Source organism: Lutzomyia longipalpis, chromosome 1, assembly GCF_024334085.1.
Source record: "Lutzomyia longipalpis isolate SR_M1_2022 chromosome 1, ASM2433408v1".
Taxonomy (NCBI): Eukaryota; Metazoa; Arthropoda; class Insecta; order Diptera; family Psychodidae; genus Lutzomyia; species Lutzomyia longipalpis.
In genome coordinates this window covers 31,091,778-31,112,223 of record NC_074707.1, presented here as the reverse complement: position 1 = coordinate 31,112,223, position 20,446 = coordinate 31,091,778, and the positions used below count along the sequence as shown (strand labels likewise).

The window sequence follows — 20,446 nt, the reverse complement described above, 5'->3', positions numbered from 1 at the left end:
ATGGGTAAAGTGGAGTCTTTTCCTCAACTTAGAAAGACTGGAAAGAGTATAAGAATGTTTTTTTAAAATTGATTGTAAAATAATGAAAAATAATCAAAGCAAACGCCGTTTTCTTGATTCATAATGTTGATTAATTTGTAGCGAATTGAGTCGGGGATATGGTTCCCAATATTAGTTATTTTAAATTATGTTGGCCCTAAATTACATAATGTAGCAAAATTTAATAAATAACTGGTCATTTAGTAGCTTGTATTCAGTTCTAGATTTACTTCCTTGAAAGCTTTCCACTATGAGCTTTTGAAGAAAATCAATAAAGTTGCTTACACTTCTATAAAGAAGTTGGAATGCAAGTTTTATTTTATTTATTTATTTTATTACGGGTTCCATCCGTTTAGATGATTTCCCCGGAATGCAAGTTTTGCTTTCATTATTTTTTTTTAAATTTTCGTCCCTTTATTATGATGGATTCATACTATTGGATTTTTTCTAATAAACAAATTAATATTTAAAATAATAATTTAATAGAACAAAATAAATTCTATATTATTCTGAAAAATCACAAGAATTATTATGAGAGACTATAAAATTTTTTTTTGGGTATGTATAGATACTATAAATAAATAAATTTATGCATATAGACCACGTTTAATTTTCTAAAATATTTATATTATCTGTAGCAAGTAGTATTTCTGTCAGCAGAGTTAACTGACACGATCTCTTTTATCATTTTCATCATCTAAAAAGTATCCTGGCCTGGTGTAGCATGTGAGTACCGTGATGATTTGATCAGCTGAGAGCCACGTGCTTGCAACTCGTGCTACAAATGGGTGCTATATTTACAACGTTTGTATGTATGTTTGGTATGTACATTTGTACATGTAAACAAAATGTTGATGGGAACATTAATTGTCCCCAATTGGTTACATCTTGAAACTAAATACTCAATATTATATGCATTCAATATGAACAATTTGTTTTATAAAAAAATAAATAAATGGATGTTAAATAAATTGTGTTAATAAAAACTAGATCAATAAATAATTTGCAAACTTAATAGATCGTTTAATTTCATTCTTCAATTCATTGACTGTCTTCTAATACTAATTATTTTGTATTATTTTATTATTTTTGAATACCTTTTAATCTTAATTTTTATCACTCTATATTTTCTCATCCTCACACGATCCCAACTATTCATCGTTTAATCATTTGAGCTTTCACTGTGGCTTTATGTCACTATGATTTCACATAAGTGCTGAAATTTCATGTATTTCGCGTAAGATTTGTGAAAATTCCCTAGATTTCCCTAAATTCAACTTAATTGAGCTTTTAGTCGGTGATCTCCTCAAAATTTTTCGAGTTGCCTGTATCGCGGCAAAAGCTTTTGATTTAAATTGCTTACGTTTGTAGTCTAAAAAGTCAACATACGCACAAATTCTTTCCCAAATTTTCGCTTTTCTTGATAAATATCAAATTAATGCATTCAATTAAATTACTCTAGTATGCTAATAACCCTTATCTATTCATAACAAAACGCCTAGTAGTAATACCTACATATATCTCAGATATTGTCGCGTATTTAGTACACGAATATACAATTAAGCCATTCAATGGCATTCGTTGTGTGGAAAGAAAACCGGCATTCCCCTCCAAAAGTCTCCCACCTGTTCACCTGTTGCCGTACAAATGATCACTTTAGGACCAATACATCAGCCCCGTGCAACTGCTGGGTAAACAGTTGGCTTTTACCTTTCGATGGGTATAGATGTTTTATTAGCGACTTCTGCGAATAAATGAAATAAATATACATATAAAATAATCTCTCTTCATTTGGAATTGGGACGTCATATAAAAAGTAAATCTCTGTGATTCAAAGAACCTAAGACATTATGACAAGTGTTCTGTGAATAAGTTTTATTTGATTTTGAAATTACTTTATTTTCTAGTTCAATATCAGTGTGACTATAAAATCGCAAAATATTCCAGAGACAGAGACACTTTCACTTTGGCGCTCATTCCAGTCAAGTCTTAAGCCATAATAGTCTTCATAGTTGAGAGCAAGAATTCCACTTGAAGGCCGATCTCTGTGTATACAAGAATACTATTTTTTTTTAAATAAATCTTTTTTTTGTGATATCTTGCAGTTGTCTGTAGTAATTTGAGTTTATAGCGTATTATAGTCAAAAAAATATCGTCCAAGATTGAATACTTCAGGTGATTTATAGCGAAGAATAATAAATCAATTGGTGGAAAATTTTCAGTGTCCAATCTTCAAATCGACAAGAAAATTTATTATCTGCATCTATACACATGTTTAAAAGGTGATATGTAAATACCACCACTTGAACTGTTCACATAGTAAAATGATAAAATTGCAATAATTATCGTTCGTTGCATCTATAAAAGAAGAAAATACCTTGGAACTTTTCATACGTTCAGTGTAAATTTGTATATTAACTATGAAAGAACGAAATAATCATGATGCGGAACATCAGCAGCAAACAGATGCCACGGAGAGGAGAATGGGATTATTCAAATTTGGTTTGTTGCACATTTTCTAATTTTAAATGTGTGTCAAACACAACATTGCAGCTTATCTATAAGTTTTCTTTGTTAACTCCATTTAATTTTAATACTATATAAAATGTAATCAACATTGCAGATATAGGTGTTCGGCATTACCAGTCAGGTTTACTTTTTCTCCTCCTTCTCGTTGGATATGCTCTCCGAGTCAACATGTCCGTGGGCATTGTGGCAATGGTCGACAATACCACTGCGAATCCCGACTTTGAGGTAGGTAATGAATTTTAGCATCAAGAGCAAGTAATTCATCCTTGAGAATATTATGCTTTTTCTCTCTGACAACAGGAGTATAATTGGAATGAGCAGACACAGTCACTCATTCTGTCCAGTTTCTTTTGGGGCTACATTCTTGTCCAACTTCCGGCTGGAACGTGGGCACGAAAGTTTGGCGCCAAAATTCTACTGAGCTCAAGCATGGGTCTATGTTCTTTACTGACCCTCCTTACTCCCATAGCTGCCAGTTCAGGAGGATGGGTTGTAAGTACATACAAGTACTCATAGTAGCAAATATTTACACACAATCAGGAATCTCTCAACGTATACTACAAATTAATTCAGACAGACAAAAAATTCCTCTATCTAATCTCATTGGAAAATTTTTAGGCTGTCGTCGTCTTAAGAATACTTCTGGGAGTGAGTCAAGGTTTCATTTTCCCCTGTGTTCATACGCTCCTAGCTCAATGGGTACCACCGTCCGAGAGATCTCGATTAGGTACCTTCGTTTACGCGGGCTCCCCCCTGGGCAATGTTCTCATGTTAGCCCTATCGGGTGTTCTGGCATCATCCTCACTTGGGTGGCCGAGTATTTTCTACGTATCGGGTGTTATCGGTGTTATCTGGACAGTGCTCTTTTTCACATTTGGAAGCAATTCACCGGAAGAGGATGCTCGTATTACAGCTACTGAACGCATGTTCATTCAGGAAACTCTTGGCCAAGAAACAAACACCGAGGAGATTAAAGTAAAGCTCACTCGAGAAAATTGTTGTCATTCTTATCAAGCCACTCGATTGTCCGATGTGGATTTACAACCGCACTTAAATTATATTGCAGAAATTTACAACACCATGGAAGAAGATCTTCACATCTTTACCTTTCATTTCACTTATCGTGGCGCATAGTGCTCAAAATTGGGGCTTCTGGACATTGCTCACCGAGATTCCGACGTATATGAAGAATGTACTTGAAATGGATATAAAGAAGAATGCTCTCTTATCTGCTCTTCCTTACCTCGTTATGTGGCTGGGTAGTTTTGTATTTAGCCCAATTTCGGACTACCTCATCAATAAAGGATACCTCTCTGTTGGGAATACACGAAAGCTCTTCAATTCCATTGGACTCTACTTCCCAATGTTTGCCCTTATTGGCCTTGGCTATGTAACAAAGGATCATACAGAAATTGCCGTATTTCTGCTAACATTCGGCGTGGGAATTAATAGTGGAACGTACGTGGGATTTATGGTAAATTCAGAACAATAATTCATTTTAAATACCACGTGCGGTATTGAGCATGATAATATCGTTTTTCTTAAATTTATTCTTGGCAGCTCAATCACATGGATTTGTCTCCGGTTTATGCTGGAACTCTTATGGGTATAACAAATTTCTCTGCCAACATCATGTCAATTCTAGGGCCTCTCTTTGTGGGACTAATAGTGTCTGATGCTGTAAGAATCATATGAAACACGATCAATCACATATTCTTAAACCGCTTAAAACTCATTTCCTTTTTTAGACAAATCCCGTTGAATGGAGGGTGGTATTCTTCGTTGCGGCTGCCATATACTTTATCGGTAACACTTTCTTCGTAATATTTGGAAGTGGAGAAATTCAACCATGGAATAATCCAGTGAGAAACAATGGCGATGAATTAGAGTCCCGTAAGCTACTACTTTCAACTGACTGTGATGAATAAAATGATCTGTACATAAGGTGTCTATTTTCTTCCACATTTATTTACAGGTGATGCTAGTAAATCAACCGAAACTGTGACAACAATTAAATAAATTTTTACTTTTGTATGTGTATATAAATTTTTAAATAATATTAAATGTTATGAGAACAATTTTTGTCTTTAATATGTAGTGGTTACGTTAATATTAATATTCAATTAAGGTAAAATTCCCAATTTGTGGCGCTTTTCAGTCTAAAATCGATAAGGCTGAAATTCAAGTGTTTGTTGTCGTTTTTAGTATAAACTTCTAAAAATGTTTTTTTTTTTCAATTTCTCATAAAAAACTTATTCTTTACGGTGCCTATCTTAAAAATTTTCTCAATTAAAATTTTATAAAAATGAATGGAATTCCTTCATTAAACTAGTCTTCTAAGTTGGAAAGAACGTACAGTTTAAATCCACAGCGAATAATCAAAGTAATATTTTTAAGGGAAAAGCTTGTCAAAAACACATACAAAAAATACATAAAAGAATGACTTAAAATAGGTAATGAAAATACGGGATAGTTTTTTTATATATACATATATTATTAGTATTAATGGATCATACTATGTACAGTACATATACATAAATCTATGAAAGATGTGTAAATAAGATGTATCCAAAAATTATGAAATTGGCGAGGATTCGCTTTCAGAAACTAATTTACTAACTTTTACTTCATCATAGGCAATTGCAAAGACACTTTTCTTATCGGCTATAGGATTCTTACGTCCCATACTATTGAGAAAAGAATTCATTGCTATTCCAGAATCGTGGTCATCTTCCAATGTGGCGACATTAAGTTGTTTGGATTCTTCCATACCAAATTGCTTACCTTTGCTATCTTTCGCTTCAGTATTTTTTGCCGAGAGGTAATTACTTTCTAAATCACCTGCCTTATCTTGTAACTCGGTACTTATATTAGGTGGAGTATTTGGATATAGATAGTGTTTAAGTTGAGTAGGTGGGGCTAAAATTGAAGTTGTAGGATTATATTCATGTTCAAAGCGATGCTCTGAATGTTGCAAAAGGGAGTAGTTACCGTCTTTTTGATTCTTTTGTACCAAACTCTTTGCTTTGTTTATGTCTTCTTTGAGCATTTGGGCCGTACTTTGTTGGGCATGCTCCTGCTTACCCCCCAAATGTGGCACCTTACTTGATCTTGCTGTGGAAGGGGATGATTTATATTTTTGACTGTCATTTGGAATTTTTTTCGATTGAATTTTGCGTCCACTATCATCTTTATTATCCCTATTGTAATACCAATCCATATATTTTGACATTGGCTTCGAATCTGCTTCATCGCTAACCTTCCTCAAAATATCAGTTTCACTGAGAGTCTTACTACCCTCACCCATACTTTTCTGTACGTTACGCTTTCGTTCAGAATTTTTGGGGACGGCATTTTTGGGTCTTCTCGTTTGGGGTGGTTCAGACTCAGTCTGTCTGCGATTTTGCTTTGTGGGACTTTCTCTCGAATTACACTCACGCGATATCCTGGTTGTACTACTTGTCTTACTGAGGGAACTTTTCTGAATGCGATTTGTGCGTGTGCCTTTTTTGGATTTAGATGTGTCATTTTGATGATCTGACTGCGATTCGTGATAACGAGAAGTGTCTTTTTCCTCAACATCTGAGTTTTCATCTAAACTTTCAGCTGAGTATTGATACAATACTATTCCATTTTCTAAAAAGTCATCATCTGACTTGCCATCAGATTTGCCCTTAGAAACAGATTTTGATTTAACTGTTATGCTTCCTTTAGCACTAGGAACAATTACCTCACCATCGAGTGATTCTGATATTTCCAATAGTAAGGATTTATTGAGAGGTGATACTACTATGGACTTACTTTTGCTCTTAACATTGCATTTACATTCTTTAGCTTGCTGAGGAGACTTAGATTCCTCAGTTTCCTCCTGAATGGGTGTTTGAATATTTCTCTTAATATAATTAACCATAATGACATTTCGTTTTTGATTTGCCAATTTAGATTGCTTTTTTGCACGTTTCTTGTCCGTTTTACTTTTCATCCAATAAACTTTTTGTGGGGAATCGGGTGAATTATATCTAACATACTCATAATCATCATCTGACAATGAATCATCATTTTCACTTTTAGTCCTTCTTCGGTGCTCCTTTTTGAATTCCGGCTCTGTTTGTGTTGCAGTATTGCAATTTGTTTGCGTAGCTATCGTCATAGAATTGCACGGTAGACTCTGCGTCTCAAGGGCGGCTTCTTGCATACTGTACTTTGCCTCGAGTTTTTCCTTCTCAAGCAAAATTTGACGCAATAGAGCATTTTGTTGCTTTAGGGAATTTTCCAGCTCCTGCTGGATTAAGGAATGGTGGGAGGTTGCATGCATTATTTGTTCTTCCTTTTCCATCATAACACTACCCCCGTCCATTTGCGCTGCCGCCTGTTCATGTGAGGCCTTTTGTATATTGTGCTGAATAACCTCATTGGGGAGGGATTGTACAAAATTTGATTCCGGCATGACTTGGTAGTGCTCTCTTATTATTTGCTTCCCATTTGATTGTTCTTCAATGTATCGCCTCATTAGGATCTCCTTACCGCCCCCACCATTGTCCACAACAATCAACTGCGGAGGTTGATTTTGAGAAGATTCCATTTGACGATGCGATAAATTTCCATAAATATTTTCAACATTTCCCTTCCCACGTGTAACAAGTCGAAGTATTTCGGCATTGCCGTCCTTTATGAAATACTGCTCACGCGGATCGTTTTCATGAGACATGTCGTATTTCATATTTTCACGTATATTGTACTCAATATCGCTACCCCGATCGATTTCATGTCGTCGCATAGAATCGTCATCGATTTGATTTTGAAGCATTTCCTTGTGAACCATGTGATTGTAGTCTTGATCTCGCATTGCACTTTCCATATATTGATCTCGTTTTCGATTTGACGGTCGAACATCCTCCTCCACACTTCTATGAAAAATAATTAAAAAGATTTTATTAATTTAAAATATTTAGAATTCTTCTTTTTTTGTCAATATTTACTTTAGTTTAACAGTACGTTGCTCTTCAGAAGATCTTGGACGTACGTCTCGTTGACTAGCTTTAACGTGAGTATCAATATCTACTTTTTCAGGAGAATGATGTCTACGGGAGAATTCCCAACGCGTTGCCTTAGTTCGGGAATCTGCCGATTTACTTGCTGACCATGCTTCTCTTCGGCCCATCCATTCTGCAACCTAATTTATGGATGAGAAATAGGTATACGTTAAAATATTTAATAAATTTTTCATTCAAATATTCGCATTTCTAATAATTTTATAGTGCATTGTGAGGTAGGTATGTATTTAAAAATTTGAGAAATCAAGAATGAAAATTTAATTTGAAGAACTGCCTTTTCACAATTTCAATGGCAAAGAATTACACCATGATTAATTAAATATTTTTAACTCTCACTATTTTCCAGTTCTATCAGTTTTTTTTTTGACTCATATTAAGAAAACATTTTCTTTCTTATTTGAATTTTAAAAACCGTTTAATCTCTGTAATTGGCAGAAAGCTATTTATAAATAAGTTAATATCAGGTATGAAAAGCTTAATTAGACATCGCATGTTTGTTGCTTCATTTTTTAGCTGTGGTTCTTTCGAAGAAAAGAATAGCACAACTTCTGTGTACCACCTAAAATACATTTTTATATGTAAATTCATTAATGACTTTTACTTGCTTTTGTGAACATTTATTGCATACCATTAAACAGACATTTAAAAAAAAAACATCGGAAGAGGATGCTAGTTTGAGATAAAAGTTTTAAAAATAAATATATAAATTTTTACTTCATGAAATTCGACGTGACTTATTAAATTTTCTTTAAAAACAGACAAAACATAAAACCGTAATGTGTGCTATATATGTATGTATATAGTGTAAAAGTAAAAAGTATTAAATATAAACTACCTGTACGGATTTGGTTTCTTTTGTGTTTCCCTTATGCATTAGATGAACATCGTCTTCCGTACTACTGACTCTAATAACTTTCTTTCTATAAAAAAGAAAAGTCTATTTTAAAAATTCAGTATATAATAATAAAATATGTTCTGTTCAATAAATGCATGCAGGGTCTAATTAAAAAAACTAAAAAAAATTTTTTAAACAAAAAAACCAAAATTTTCATCATTTTCATGATTGAAAACTTTATTATGAGGACAGCACACATGAACCAAGTCAAATTTTGATCAAGAAAATTTTCAAAATAATAAAATATTTGTTTTACTAAACGCAATAGTTTTGAGTTGACCCAAAATTTCATCTTAAAAATTAAATATTAATGAAAAACATTGACTTTATATGAAAGAAAATTCTTACTTTGAGAATCCAGCAAGTGGACACCATGAACAGATGAAACAGAACATTAGGGTGAGTAGTAATATGGCAATCAATAGTGCTAACAGGATAAGAATCCAGAAGAGATATCGATTTTCCGCCTTCTGAGTATTCTGTTTAATGTAAAAACAATTTATTAATTTTCTACGCATCTTTTTTCATTATTTTATATGCTCACCGTATATTCGGTATCTCCATAATTGATGATCCCTGCTGTTATATTGCTTTCAGACAATCGTTTTTGTATCTTTGATATGTCAACGATAGAGTTGTTGTCGTAGACAACTGAAGCTGTTACAACACTTCTGTGAATTGAAGAAAAACAAAGATTAAATTAGTTTTCTTTTTCACTTCAATGAAAATGATATTCATTGATATATACTTGTGCTTGTTGGTATCTCCATTAATTGATGCCAAATTCATTTCATTTCCTGTATATGGTTGTATACTGTGAATTGAAACTCGTCCACCTGTAATGGCTGATAGTGTTTCTTCGGTCTTTTGCTGGTCAGGATTTCTATCTGGGAGCAAAAAGACCATGGTCCTCCTTTTACTTTCGGGCGAATAAATTCTTATAATTGTTGTTGACCATTGCACGGGAACACCCAAGTCGAATGCCCTCACAGTTAATTCGTACTTATCCAATGGTTCAGACGATGCTCCATACCTTGGCAAGGGGATCCGAAAGTTCAACTCTCCAGTTATTTCATTGAGCTTAAAGTGATTTTCGTAGTTTCCATTAATTATTTCATAGCGAACTATATTGTTAGGCGGTTCAGCGTCAGCATCAATAGCTTTAATAAAAGCGGGCGTGGTAAAGCTCCTCATATCATTCGACAAGGTAAATTCGTATATTCTCTTTTCAAAAATGGGAATTTCATCATTCACATCAATTAATTTTAAAATAAATGGTGCCTGTGCTCTATTCCCCCTTCCATCGTCATCCCTTGCTTCCACATAAAAATGAAATTCAGGCATTAGTTCACGATCAAAACCATGATTCTCCGTAGATATTGTAATTAAGCCCGATTCAGCATCTAAATTCAGTGATGTATTGAGATAACCCAAAATTTGGGTATAACGAACTTTTCCACCACTCCCAGTATCCACATCATCGGCATGAACTTCAATAACTTTTGTACCAACTGTCACATTTTCAGGCAATTCAGCCATGTACATTGGTTCAGTAAAAACCGGAGGGTTATCATTGTCATCCATTATGTAAACTGTAACGTTTACTATTGTAGATAAATTAGTAGTTGGATCAAGTTCTTGTGCTAATATCTGAAATTGTAGGTATTGAAAAAAATTAATAAATTCTAATCTATCAACTAATTGCTTCTCATACTCAATTGTTGATCATCACGATGAATAATAATTAATCAATATAAAGGTCAAGGACGTACAAGTGTACGTATTTACATACCTGAAATTGCAATGAATGTGTCTTTTCGTAATCGAGTATCTTATTGTCTCGTACGCGAATAAGGAAGTTTGCTTTGCGTTCTGCAACATTTGGAGAAATTTCAAATGTTCCATTGTTGTTCAATAGAGTTAAAGAGAATACACCATTTTTCCCGGAATCATCGTCATAAATGCGTGGTAAATATGGATCAATAAATATAAGCGCTGTCCCCTGAGGTGCATTCTCTTTAATATGTGTAACATAACTGAAATGATAATGACACAATTAATTCTTCCATGCTCGCAAGGGTTACGGAACTTTGTGTTGGATAGTCAATTGATTTTTTGTGTGCTCTATTTTTTCATTCATGTACAAATTACCTACATTACATACTATATGTAGGTATGAAGTTGTATTGCAAAGTTGGAGTAATTTTAATTTAAATTTTATGGAAAGTTAAATAAATATTGATTGTATTTGCTAGGAACGAATCTCCGAAAACAACATCACATTTTCAGAAATAAATAAAAGTCAATCAGGTCGATCATAAAGGTAAATCAACAACAAAAAATTATAACCACGTATTGTGGAACGAAAAAAAATCGAAATTACATTTTTCAGAAAGAAAGAGATTAAATAGAAATATGGTTTCAAGAGAGTTTAAAATTGCATCACAAAAAATCATACATGGGATACAACATGGACCCCACCTTGTTAAGACGATGTAAATGCTACTTACTGATCATTTTCAAAATATGGTGGGGCATTTTCACGTTGTGGAAGAATAAAAGCAAGTTGTGCTGTTGTTGCCATAGCGGGCGGTTCATCACGCATTACTTTAACTTCTTCTGCGATAACTGTGAGCAAAACAGGGTCTCCAACGTGGGTAATTGAAGAAATCTCTTCTAGTGGTTTTGTAAGGGTGATTATGCCTTTAGAGAAAAATACATAAATCAATGATGCAGTTTAAAAATTATGTCACGTACACATTAACAATATCACAGTGTTGTTAAGAATTAAAATTCCTTACCACTGGTTTCATTTATACTGAAGAAAGACGTCAATGGATGCCCTTCTGATACGAGACCATAACGAATTTGTCGCGGAACACCTTTATCTCCATCTTCAGCTTGTATTTGAATTATCTGAAAAATTTTAATTTTTTCTCAAATATTTTTATGCTCAAAAAAAGATAATTAGATTATGCTAATACTCACTTTATCACCAGGTATTAATTCTTTTGGAAGACGTGTCACTGGAGGAGCTATAGTAAAAATTGGTGGAACATCTTGAACATCTTCCACGATAATAACAAGTTCTAACCCTGCTATATTTCTTGTATCTTGCCCAGGTTCAGCGTAAGGGTCCTGGAAAAAGCGTAAGATACCGTAAGTTAATTAACTGTAAAACTTTTATGAAATATTTGGACTGATCATAAAATTAATAAGGATAATTTTTTATTCATTTAAAATATTAAAACCGCTATTTAAGCTTCGATTAAAATTAATAGCTTTGATGAAACTATTCTCTTTTAGTCGCCTTCGTTTTCGTGCACAAAATCGTGACTATTCATCAATAGATCCTTGTTCGTGCCATCATTATTCAAACAAAATGTTGCAAACTTTTAGTGCTTTTAGTCGTCAAAATTTCTTTTAAAGTAGGATACTTTCGACAAGACTTAAGATTGAAGGAGTAGAATTTTATTTGTGATCCAATATTGTTGTTTCTGTCAAAGCGTGACCTACATTAAATATTTGTATAATTAGGTGATGACGAAAACTATTCTTTCAATCACAAAAAATATCCTTAATTAACAAATATTCCTTCGGATCCTTATGATAATAATATCCATAAATAGCCAAATTTATTTTGAATAAAAAATAAAAAAGGTGTTGTCTGAAAGAAACACAGCTAAATAAGATTCAAAGTAATATTAGACTTAGGTACTTACATTAGCTAAAACCGTAAGATGGTACATGGATTGTTTTTCAAAATCCAAAGGTCCAAGCAAAAAGATAGTACCCTCTGTCATTTCTGGTGGAACAATTTTTTGCCGTATGGCAAATAGTGGAGAACCCCACAATTCCAAGTAGACATGCTTGGGAAAAAGAGGATTCTTGCGTGCAACTACGTAGTCCAACTCCGTACCTCGCTTTGCATCCTGAAAATTTAAACATAAATTAATCAATTCACCTTTCAAAGTATAAAGCAATTCTCTCTCATAAAGGGGTTGTGAGTGATTGAGAGTAGATTCCATTTGCATGTAAAGTTGCGGTTAAGGAGAAATCCATTCACAGGTCATTCACAGGTAAAGTGGAATCACATTTCTCATAAAGAGAGACAAATTCTAATAAAACACAACCCTTCGCTTTTTGCAGTGGAAGAGTATAAAAACAAGTGACATACTAACCTCTGGTATCATTATAATTCCGGGTTTATGAGGAAATATTATATCATGTGGCGTGGTGAAGTTTGTTGCCGTTCTTGAAAGTGAAAAAGAAAACAAAAATGGTTAATAACTAAATCATCATAATACAAATCGTAATTGCCAATTTATTCCACAAAGAATTAATTTGTTGATTATATAATTATGGATTTGCATTGACGTTATTTATTGGCACATATATCAGTTTGAGAGCTTTTAGAGCTTTTTAAAATATATGCTGCCATAAATATTCAAATGTGTGACCGTAAATTTTCTTAAAAAACGATTCTGCTTTTTTAAGATCATCCAAAGAATGAACACACCACGTAAAAGCTTAGAAACTAGGATATTCGACATTGAACTACACATTCAAGAAAAATGGTGACTTTTTTATGCTACACTTTCAAAAGCACAAAATATATTGGCTGATTTTTGATTGAAAAAAAATAGAACTTACATTGAGCAGCTCTGTGTAGCTATTCCTCCTCGCGTGTCCTTTACAGATATCTGAAAGTCGTAGTATCTGCCGGGTTCGAGTCGCCTCATAAGGACGACATTGGCTTGACACACGGAATTGTATTTTGTGCATGGCAGTGATTCAACTTGCACAGTTGATGACGATGAATCGCCGAGTAATTCGAACACCAAAGGATAATCAAATTCTTCATCGGTAGCACGAACACGATATATCACACTGCCCACATTTGCATCTGCCGGCACCAATATCAAACGCATTCTTGTATATGGGTCAAATTTGGGATCCACCGCTGAGGCATAACATATCAAACTCAGCATGTATCCAATCAATAAAGGTAACAAGTGCATCCTGAAAAAAAATTAGGGATAAGTTAGAAGATTGCTTAATTACTTATACTCATAACTTTAACAACAAGAGTAATAATATAAAGATTTCTTCTTCAAATAACAATTGAATAGAAGACCTCATCTATTGTACCTTTACCTATTTTCCACCAATTTGGCAAAAAATCCCAAAACCCACTTGTCGGCTCATGCTGACTTTGTGTTATGACTTGACTACCCACAAGTTTGCACTCTAGGAAAGGTGAGGGTATAACCTTTTACATTCCAGGGTATACTTTTGGTGGAAAAGCGAACGAGAGGATAGGGGAGGTGTTGGAAAAAATCGCATGTCAATATTTCGCCGTTTGCATTATACCCGCATCACACATATATACATGAAACTTTTATATACCAATAGTTCTTGGATTAAGAATTGCAATTGATGATTTGTTACCGATAAGAAGTTAACTTTGTCTACCTACAGGCAGATAACAACTTACATAGGTGCTTTAACGAAAAAATTTAGGACGGTTTACATACAAAAGACATTGGCCATAAATTGCCAAATTATATCATGTGGTTTTACTATCCTTTGAATTAAAGGGATATGCACCTTTATAATAAAAATTAAAGCGTATCTATATCACAAAAAAATTATAGGAAGCACACTTTTCGGAAAAAAAGAGTAGAAGAATGTGGGAGAAAAAAACAGCATTTTTAATACTCATTCATAGTCAAGAATTTGGCATTCATGAATTTTCTTGCCAAATTAATGTATAAATGATAATCAAAATTCAATTTTAAAATTCCTATTCAAATTCCAATCCGAAATATAGTTACCTACTACATACTAAATTGATTATTCAAAATTGAATTAATAAAGAGAAGGAGTGAAAGTTTTAATATAAAACGGTGCAGTGGGTGCAGCACAACTTAATGCTAATATACTAGTACAGTGATTTTACTTACAAATGCTACAAATAAACTGATAAATATATCCTATTTTCACAAACACATTTAAAGTATAATTTTTTTCTTTAATTCTAATAAAGAACAAACAAACTAAATAGGTATTGCTTGACAAAATAATCTAAAGTAAATAAAGGATCCTCCAACTTGTGCAGTCTCTGGACTATAGAATCAATAACATATTGAGCACACACATAAATATTACAAAATAACAAGTCCGCAAAAATCATATCGATTCCTCCCTGTACGTGTATATTTTATTGCACAGTGCTAAAACTATAGTGATAAAAGCAAAAATAATTTCTAGTTTCTATGATTCTTATGTGTTTACCTATATATTACAATTTATATAATTTGCAGTTTCTTTTTTCGTTCAGAGCAATAAATTAAATTTATTTAAAGAAACAAAGAGGTACAAAACGACGAAAAATGTTATCTAAGACAATGCATTAAAATACAGATTTATTAATCCTTTATCATAATTTTATGGATTTGGTGGTCATTGTCTAACAGTTTATTACTAAAAGATTGACGTCTCTTGCCCCCACATATTTGATTTTCTTTTATGACATTACTTTTTATACATAAAGCTATTATTTGTGAGTCGTTAGCGGTGACACGTCTGCTTCCCAGAATTTTTGGAAAAAATTGTTCCAACAAATTCCTAATAATTTATTAAATCCTATTACAAACGAATATAACTGATATTTACTTGTATTGGTAAAAAAATTTTATGTGAAAAAAATCTTGCATTAATTTTCTTGGGGAAATCCCCAGTAGATCATTACCGGATAACACCCCCACACTACACCGGTCGACGCCAGATTCACCCCACTATGCTATATGTATTCGTTCCGCTAAAATCCTCATATTCCTAACTCCACTTGTCGTGTTAAGGGACGCGAAAAAAATAGCCACCGGTCAGCGAAGAGCTTGAGAATTTACAAGTTGCGTAAGAAAATTGAATTAATGCAAAATGGTTGATGGTTTATGTATGTACATATAAGGAGTTTCAGAAACCCTCTGCTATTTATGGAACTATATAATGTTTTATGTGAAAATAATTATGGTTTTAAACCCCTAAGAACTACACTCGTGTGTGTGGTCTTTGTACCAGACGCAGACTGTCCGGTAACCGCATAAAGAAAAATCTTTCATCATTTAACATTCACTTTACCACCAAAATTTCTTTATGCAAACTCATTGAACATAAGTAGAAAAAAAATCAAATTCAACACAGAAAAATAAAATCCCCTCTAATTGTAGCTTAGCATAATTGTCATATATAATATTGGAATGACAAAAGAAAGCCGAACAAATTGCACTAAAAGCCGCAAAAAGGTTATAAATTAAATAGCCACAATAAACACCCAAAGACACTTACGTATAACAATGCTAATTCACCCAACTAAAGATTACAAAATTCATAATCACACATAATTTTTTTTATATTACTTTTGAGCAAGTTAACAATATGTTTTAATCAAAACTAACAGAAATATGATTTTTTAGACGAAACATTATTTTTTTTGATAAATCAACAAAATAATCACATTATTTAATTAAATAACTGAATTTATTGTTCAACGATAAAACACTATTAATTTGTAGAAAAAAGTTTTTATTTTCATAGCACTATCAATACGTGTAGCCACAATGAAATTTCAAATTATTCTGAAGTGTTGTGGTCAAGGAAACTTTGTGGACACTCAATGTGCCAGCAAGAAACTGTGCACCCTCAGTGTAAGGTAGCTGACCGGTAGGGGTGTTGTGTGAAGCTTAATTCAAATGTAAATGGAGTACATATTCATACATATACCTATGTATATGAATTATAATAGTATATATAGTGAGTAAGGCGACGTGAATTATGTACAATATCTTTTCTCGGACGAAAGTTGACCCCATTTTCCACCACCAAACGTTTGACCAACCACCGTTCTACAATTTATTTTACTACATGTCTCGTTTGGGTTAGGCAGAATGGCGTGATTTCATTTAATAGAATAAATATTGAAAGGATTTCCCTCCTTTGCTATTCTTCACTATAAGTAAACTAGAACTTTAATGTAGTAGACGAAATAAAGTAGGTTTAAGTCTTAACTAATTATCAAATGTCAACTACAAATGGATACATAAGCATAACATTTACATACTAATACATCCTGCAGTGTACATAAATACACATATTGGGTCATTCGATATTATGTGTCTATTTTTTTTTATACCTACATTAATGTTCATTCAAGTTTTATTTTTTTACTTTTACTTTTCTGCGTTATCATTAATCTGTCCGTGAAATAAAAAAATCTATTAATTTAACTAGTACGTTATTTTTAACTTTAATACATATCAATTAATGTGAATTAAATTAGCATGAATAGGTAATTTAATTAAGTTTATGTGAGAAATATCGAAATGCTTCAATTACATATTTATTATATTTAAAAAGCACATGGTAAAGTTTTAATGCTCTTAGCGATAATATTTTGTAATTTTCATACTAAACACACCCGTTTAAAATAGGTCCAGTAGTTTTTGAACTCCATATCGGTCCTATATGAGTCTCAAAGACTTTATAAGGGAAAGGAAGCGGAAGAAAAGCTCTTAAAACGAAAGTATCAAATCATGAATTGTTGCACGACTATATTAATCTCAATAATAATCGCGAAAGCGATCATTGTCCAATTTGACGATTTATTTGTATCATTCAACAAGCTTTTCATACCACCTATACTTTGCTCTATTTGTAAAAAAAAATAATTGGTTTTTTTGTACTGTTCTGAAATTGTAATAAATTACAACAAATTGTGAAGGAAAATCATGATTTTTAAAATTATGAAGATAAAAATAAAAGATAAGAAAATATGAATTAATTATTAGTCAATGCAATTAATAAAAATAGTAGAGTACTTAGAACTAAATGAAAAACAATGAAAGGTGAGGAAAATCAAATAAAACACTAAACATTCGGAAAAGGCCGAAATATTATATTAGTCATACAATTACATCATACGACCTAAATATTAATATAATTTTTTGGTATACCTACTTTGAATGTTTTACGTAGGTACATAATAAAAAGAAAAGAATGAGAGCATTAAAGGTTCTTTATGTAGCACACATTCGCATTGTTATCTGGGAAATAATTTCAGTTTGGCTTCTTACAGTAGCTAAGCAACGAGAAGTGCTAACCGTATTGACAAAGTTGCTCTCTAAAAGTCAAAAAGTTCAGTTTGTGTTAAACACATTGCACAAAACAGATTGACTTTAGGAAATCACATTTTTGGATTTTATAGGTAGGTACAGTACATATTGTGCTAACATTGCCTTTCCAAGAATGTAAACTGCTTTTTAATTTTTTATAAGCACTTCGTGGATTCTTTATTTGGATAAAAAGTTTGTGTATCCAACAGAGCTTTACAGAATACATGTATGTATACCCCCATGTGACCGCGCAAAAACGTGAGCTATGTACATTAACTGTGTGGAAAGAACAAGGGGTAGATTAATTGAGTACATCCATCTTCACGCGCACCATTACTTCAGATTTAATGTGACGAAATCAATAAAATTTATTGCAAATTTACCACTTAAAATAGCTGCGAAAATTGGCGGTAGGGGTGGGTTTTAATCATATATTTTATATTTATACATTTGAAATATTTATTTCATATTCAAGATATTCAACCCACTTACTTAATTGAAACTCGATGACTTTTTCCGTTTTTTTAGACGACTTCTAAAATATAATTGACATAATCACTATTTACTTTAATGTTTTATATTATGTATATGTATGTATATTATAATACATAAATAACAACTTTTTTGAAACGCAGACGTCTATTGTGGTAGGTAATACCAATTACAGTAATGGTCAGAAAACCAACGCACACCAATATGGCTCAAATATCCACAAAGCACATTAATTTTATTTTCTATATAAGTTTGATGAGAAATTCCACCAATTGGGGGTGAATGAGTAGGAAACGTCAACTTTTATTTTATATACAAACATAACACGATAAAAATCGCCGAACGCGCGCCCTATAAGGAAAGCATGCCAAAACCCGTTTGTGTTTACACAAAAAAAAAATTAAAAGGGCAGGGGTTAGAGAAAAATAAGTCACAAGTAAATCCCCATGGCTCTTGGAAATATGGGGTCGGTCGTAGACCCCATGTATCTTACCTTTTGGTCTCTATATCGTGCCACGGGCCGCGAAATGAAGAAACGAATACACGAAGAAACGGACGCAGAAAACTGCAAGATCGCCTAGAAGCATCCTAACTGTGTTCTTTCTGTAGGGTTGAAAGCAAAATCATGGGGTACCCTGAAATCATCAAATTTGCATAATATCATATTAGTGTATTTCCTTATGTATATCATACATTATTTCATTGTTAGCTTTCGCAAGAGGTAATAGAAGGTATTTGTATTTTCTTGTATAGGGTCATGTTGCAATTGGAGTTTGTTAGACAATTTTCTCTAAAATAGAGTAAAAGAAAAACATTCGGCTACTTTAATTAACTTTTAAACATAATATGGAAGCTTAGGTAAAAGAGACATTGTGTACACATTTTGTTGTTAAGATTAGAAATTTGGTTTTCTCACGATGTAAAGCACTAAAAGTCCAAACGATCTCTCGTAAATTACATTATGTATGTACATAGAGACATCGTCCAGGAAAATAATGAAAAATCGTTTTGCATATAACACTGTCTGGAAAGAATTTTTAAATTGTACGCTTAGACCCCATGGGTAAAAGCATAATTACATACCTGTAATATTCAATTAAATCCATTTTGCACACGGCAAACATGTGTAGAGATGAAGAAAAATTCGATATATTCACAAAAAGTCACTTAAACACTGAAATTAGCCAACATCTTGACTTTTTTTCTTAATGTGAACGAAAAATAAAGTAGATATTCAAGAACACACCATATATACACTATATATCAGGAGAGATCAGAGACGCCCAAACATTTTGCGTGGGTGGTTTCGAGTCTGCCAACTTTTTTAGCATACACAATATACGAGAAAATGAACTAAAAGAGTTGATTATCGTCTATGCAAAAAAAGTGCGAAAGGGTACAATATTGTTCAAAATTTCACTTCCGTATAAAATAATGCTATGAAATCAATGATATATGTACACATAAAGGAACACGACTTGGCAAATTATGCAAGAAAATTCACTGCAGAGAACACATAAGGTAAGCACAAAGCAAACCTAAAAAAATGAACTGAGACAACACGAGGACGTGGTATACGCGTCCGATGCGATTGCGGGTCGTAGGTATTATGCTTTTTGTGGTTTGGACTCGCGAGACAACATCAAAGCCAGTAAGACAACTTCACCACACGTGCAAGACAATTCGCAGCATACAAGTTTACAGGTATTGGAGGGAATAATATGAACACAAAGTAGATTATCGACTTTTTAAAGTGAAAAAAAGAAGGATTTTCCAAAGAATTAATACCTATCTGTGTGCATATGTATTGTAGGAAGAAGTAAAAAAAAATATTATACGCTGACCTCTCATAATCTTAATTCCTAAATGTGATTTTGGTCATAATATAAATACATTTTTTATGTTGACATATATTGCTTCTCAAATACTTCCACACTTTATAATCTTATGATTAAGAAAACCACTCTCACTCTCAATATCATTTTTTGTACACGAAAGTGGCCTTTTAATTTATATGAAGGTACTGATGTGGTCAATATTTAATTCGGTTATGTAAAATAAATCTTACCCGTTCTATTCATTTGCATATCAAGCGAAATATTTCAATAGATTAATTTGAATGACTTTTTTGTACACTTTACAAATAAATCTAAGCTCCAACAATTTATCACACATTCCATGACATTGCGATAAATTTCTTATTTTCTTCAGGTATCCGTGTGGAACCATTAGAATATCTAGAAAATTAGAACTAAAAATAAAAT

At 32.8% G+C, this 20,446-nt stretch overlaps 2 protein-coding genes across 6 annotated transcripts; one reads left to right on the top strand and one right to left on the bottom strand.

Annotated features, from left to right (window-relative positions):
* The first annotated feature begins 1,727 nt into the window (after window positions 1-1,727).
* On the top strand, window positions 1,728-4,646 carry LOC129785848 (putative inorganic phosphate cotransporter). The gene is made up of 8 exons (XM_055820492.1): window positions 1,728-2,541; window positions 2,663-2,793; window positions 2,869-3,060; window positions 3,187-3,543; window positions 3,635-4,042; window positions 4,129-4,248; window positions 4,317-4,461; window positions 4,544-4,646. Exons 1-8 carry the CDS (start codon window positions 2,460-2,462, stop codon window positions 4,585-4,587), a joined length of 1,479 nt encoding a protein of 492 aa, XP_055676467.1. The 5' UTR covers window positions 1,728-2,459; the 3' UTR covers window positions 4,588-4,646.
* On the bottom strand, window positions 4,506-19,773 carry LOC129797852 (cadherin-86C). 5 transcript variants are annotated; one of them, XM_055840707.1, is made up of 16 exons: window positions 19,266-19,773; window positions 18,676-18,817; window positions 13,171-13,539; window positions 12,699-12,771; window positions 12,240-12,449; window positions 11,506-11,655; window positions 11,319-11,433; window positions 11,028-11,220; window positions 10,310-10,553; window positions 9,266-10,167; window positions 9,062-9,188; window positions 8,866-8,996; window positions 8,458-8,542; window positions 7,548-7,741; window positions 5,560-7,475; window positions 5,042-5,487 (listed from the first exon to the last, which is right to left on the bottom strand). In XM_055840707.1, the coding sequence occupies exons 3-16, from the start codon at window positions 13,536-13,538 to the stop codon at window positions 5,144-5,146; spliced, it is 5,052 nt and encodes a 1,683-aa protein (XP_055696682.1). In that variant the 5' UTR covers window position 13,539; window positions 18,676-18,817; window positions 19,266-19,773; the 3' UTR covers window positions 5,042-5,143. The 5 variants fall into 5 exon arrangements, 4 of the variants coding, with proteins under 4 accessions (XP_055696679.1, XP_055696682.1, XP_055696681.1 ...); XM_055840704.1 differs by having other exon boundaries at window positions 4,506-7,475; XM_055840706.1 differs by lacking the exons at window positions 18,676-18,817; window positions 19,266-19,773 and adding an exon at window positions 15,868-15,948 and having other exon boundaries at window positions 5,092-7,475.
* Window positions 19,774-20,446: the final 673 nt, after the last annotated feature.

What these genes read in the sequence shown, in the direction of transcription:
- LOC129785848 (XM_055820492.1), top strand. Translation starts at nt 2,460, where the DNA reads ATGAAAGAACGAAATAATCATGATGCGGAACATCAGCAGCAAACAGAT. An exon ending in CCAGTTCAGGAGGATGGGTT is followed by an intron (nt 3,061 to 3,186) that starts GTAAGTACATAC and finishes GAAAATTTTTAG; the next exon opens with GCTGTCGTCGTCTTAAGAAT. An exon ending in GAACGTACGTGGGATTTATG is followed by an intron (nt 4,043 to 4,128) that starts GTAAATTCAGAA and finishes TATTCTTGGCAG; the next exon opens with CTCAATCACATGGATTTGTC.
- LOC129797852 (XM_055840704.1), bottom strand. Translation starts at nt 13,538, where the DNA reads ATGCACTTGTTACCTTTATTGATTGGATACATGCTGAGTTTGATATGT. An exon ending in GCTACACAGAGCTGCTCAAT is followed by an intron (nt 12,772 to 13,170) that starts GTAAGTTCTATT and finishes TTCACTTTCAAG; the next exon opens with AACGGCAACAAACTTCACCA. An exon ending in AATTAATACCTGGTGATAAA is followed by an intron (nt 11,434 to 11,505) that starts GTGAGTATTAGC and finishes AAAATTTTTCAG; the next exon opens with ATAATTCAAATACAAGCTGA.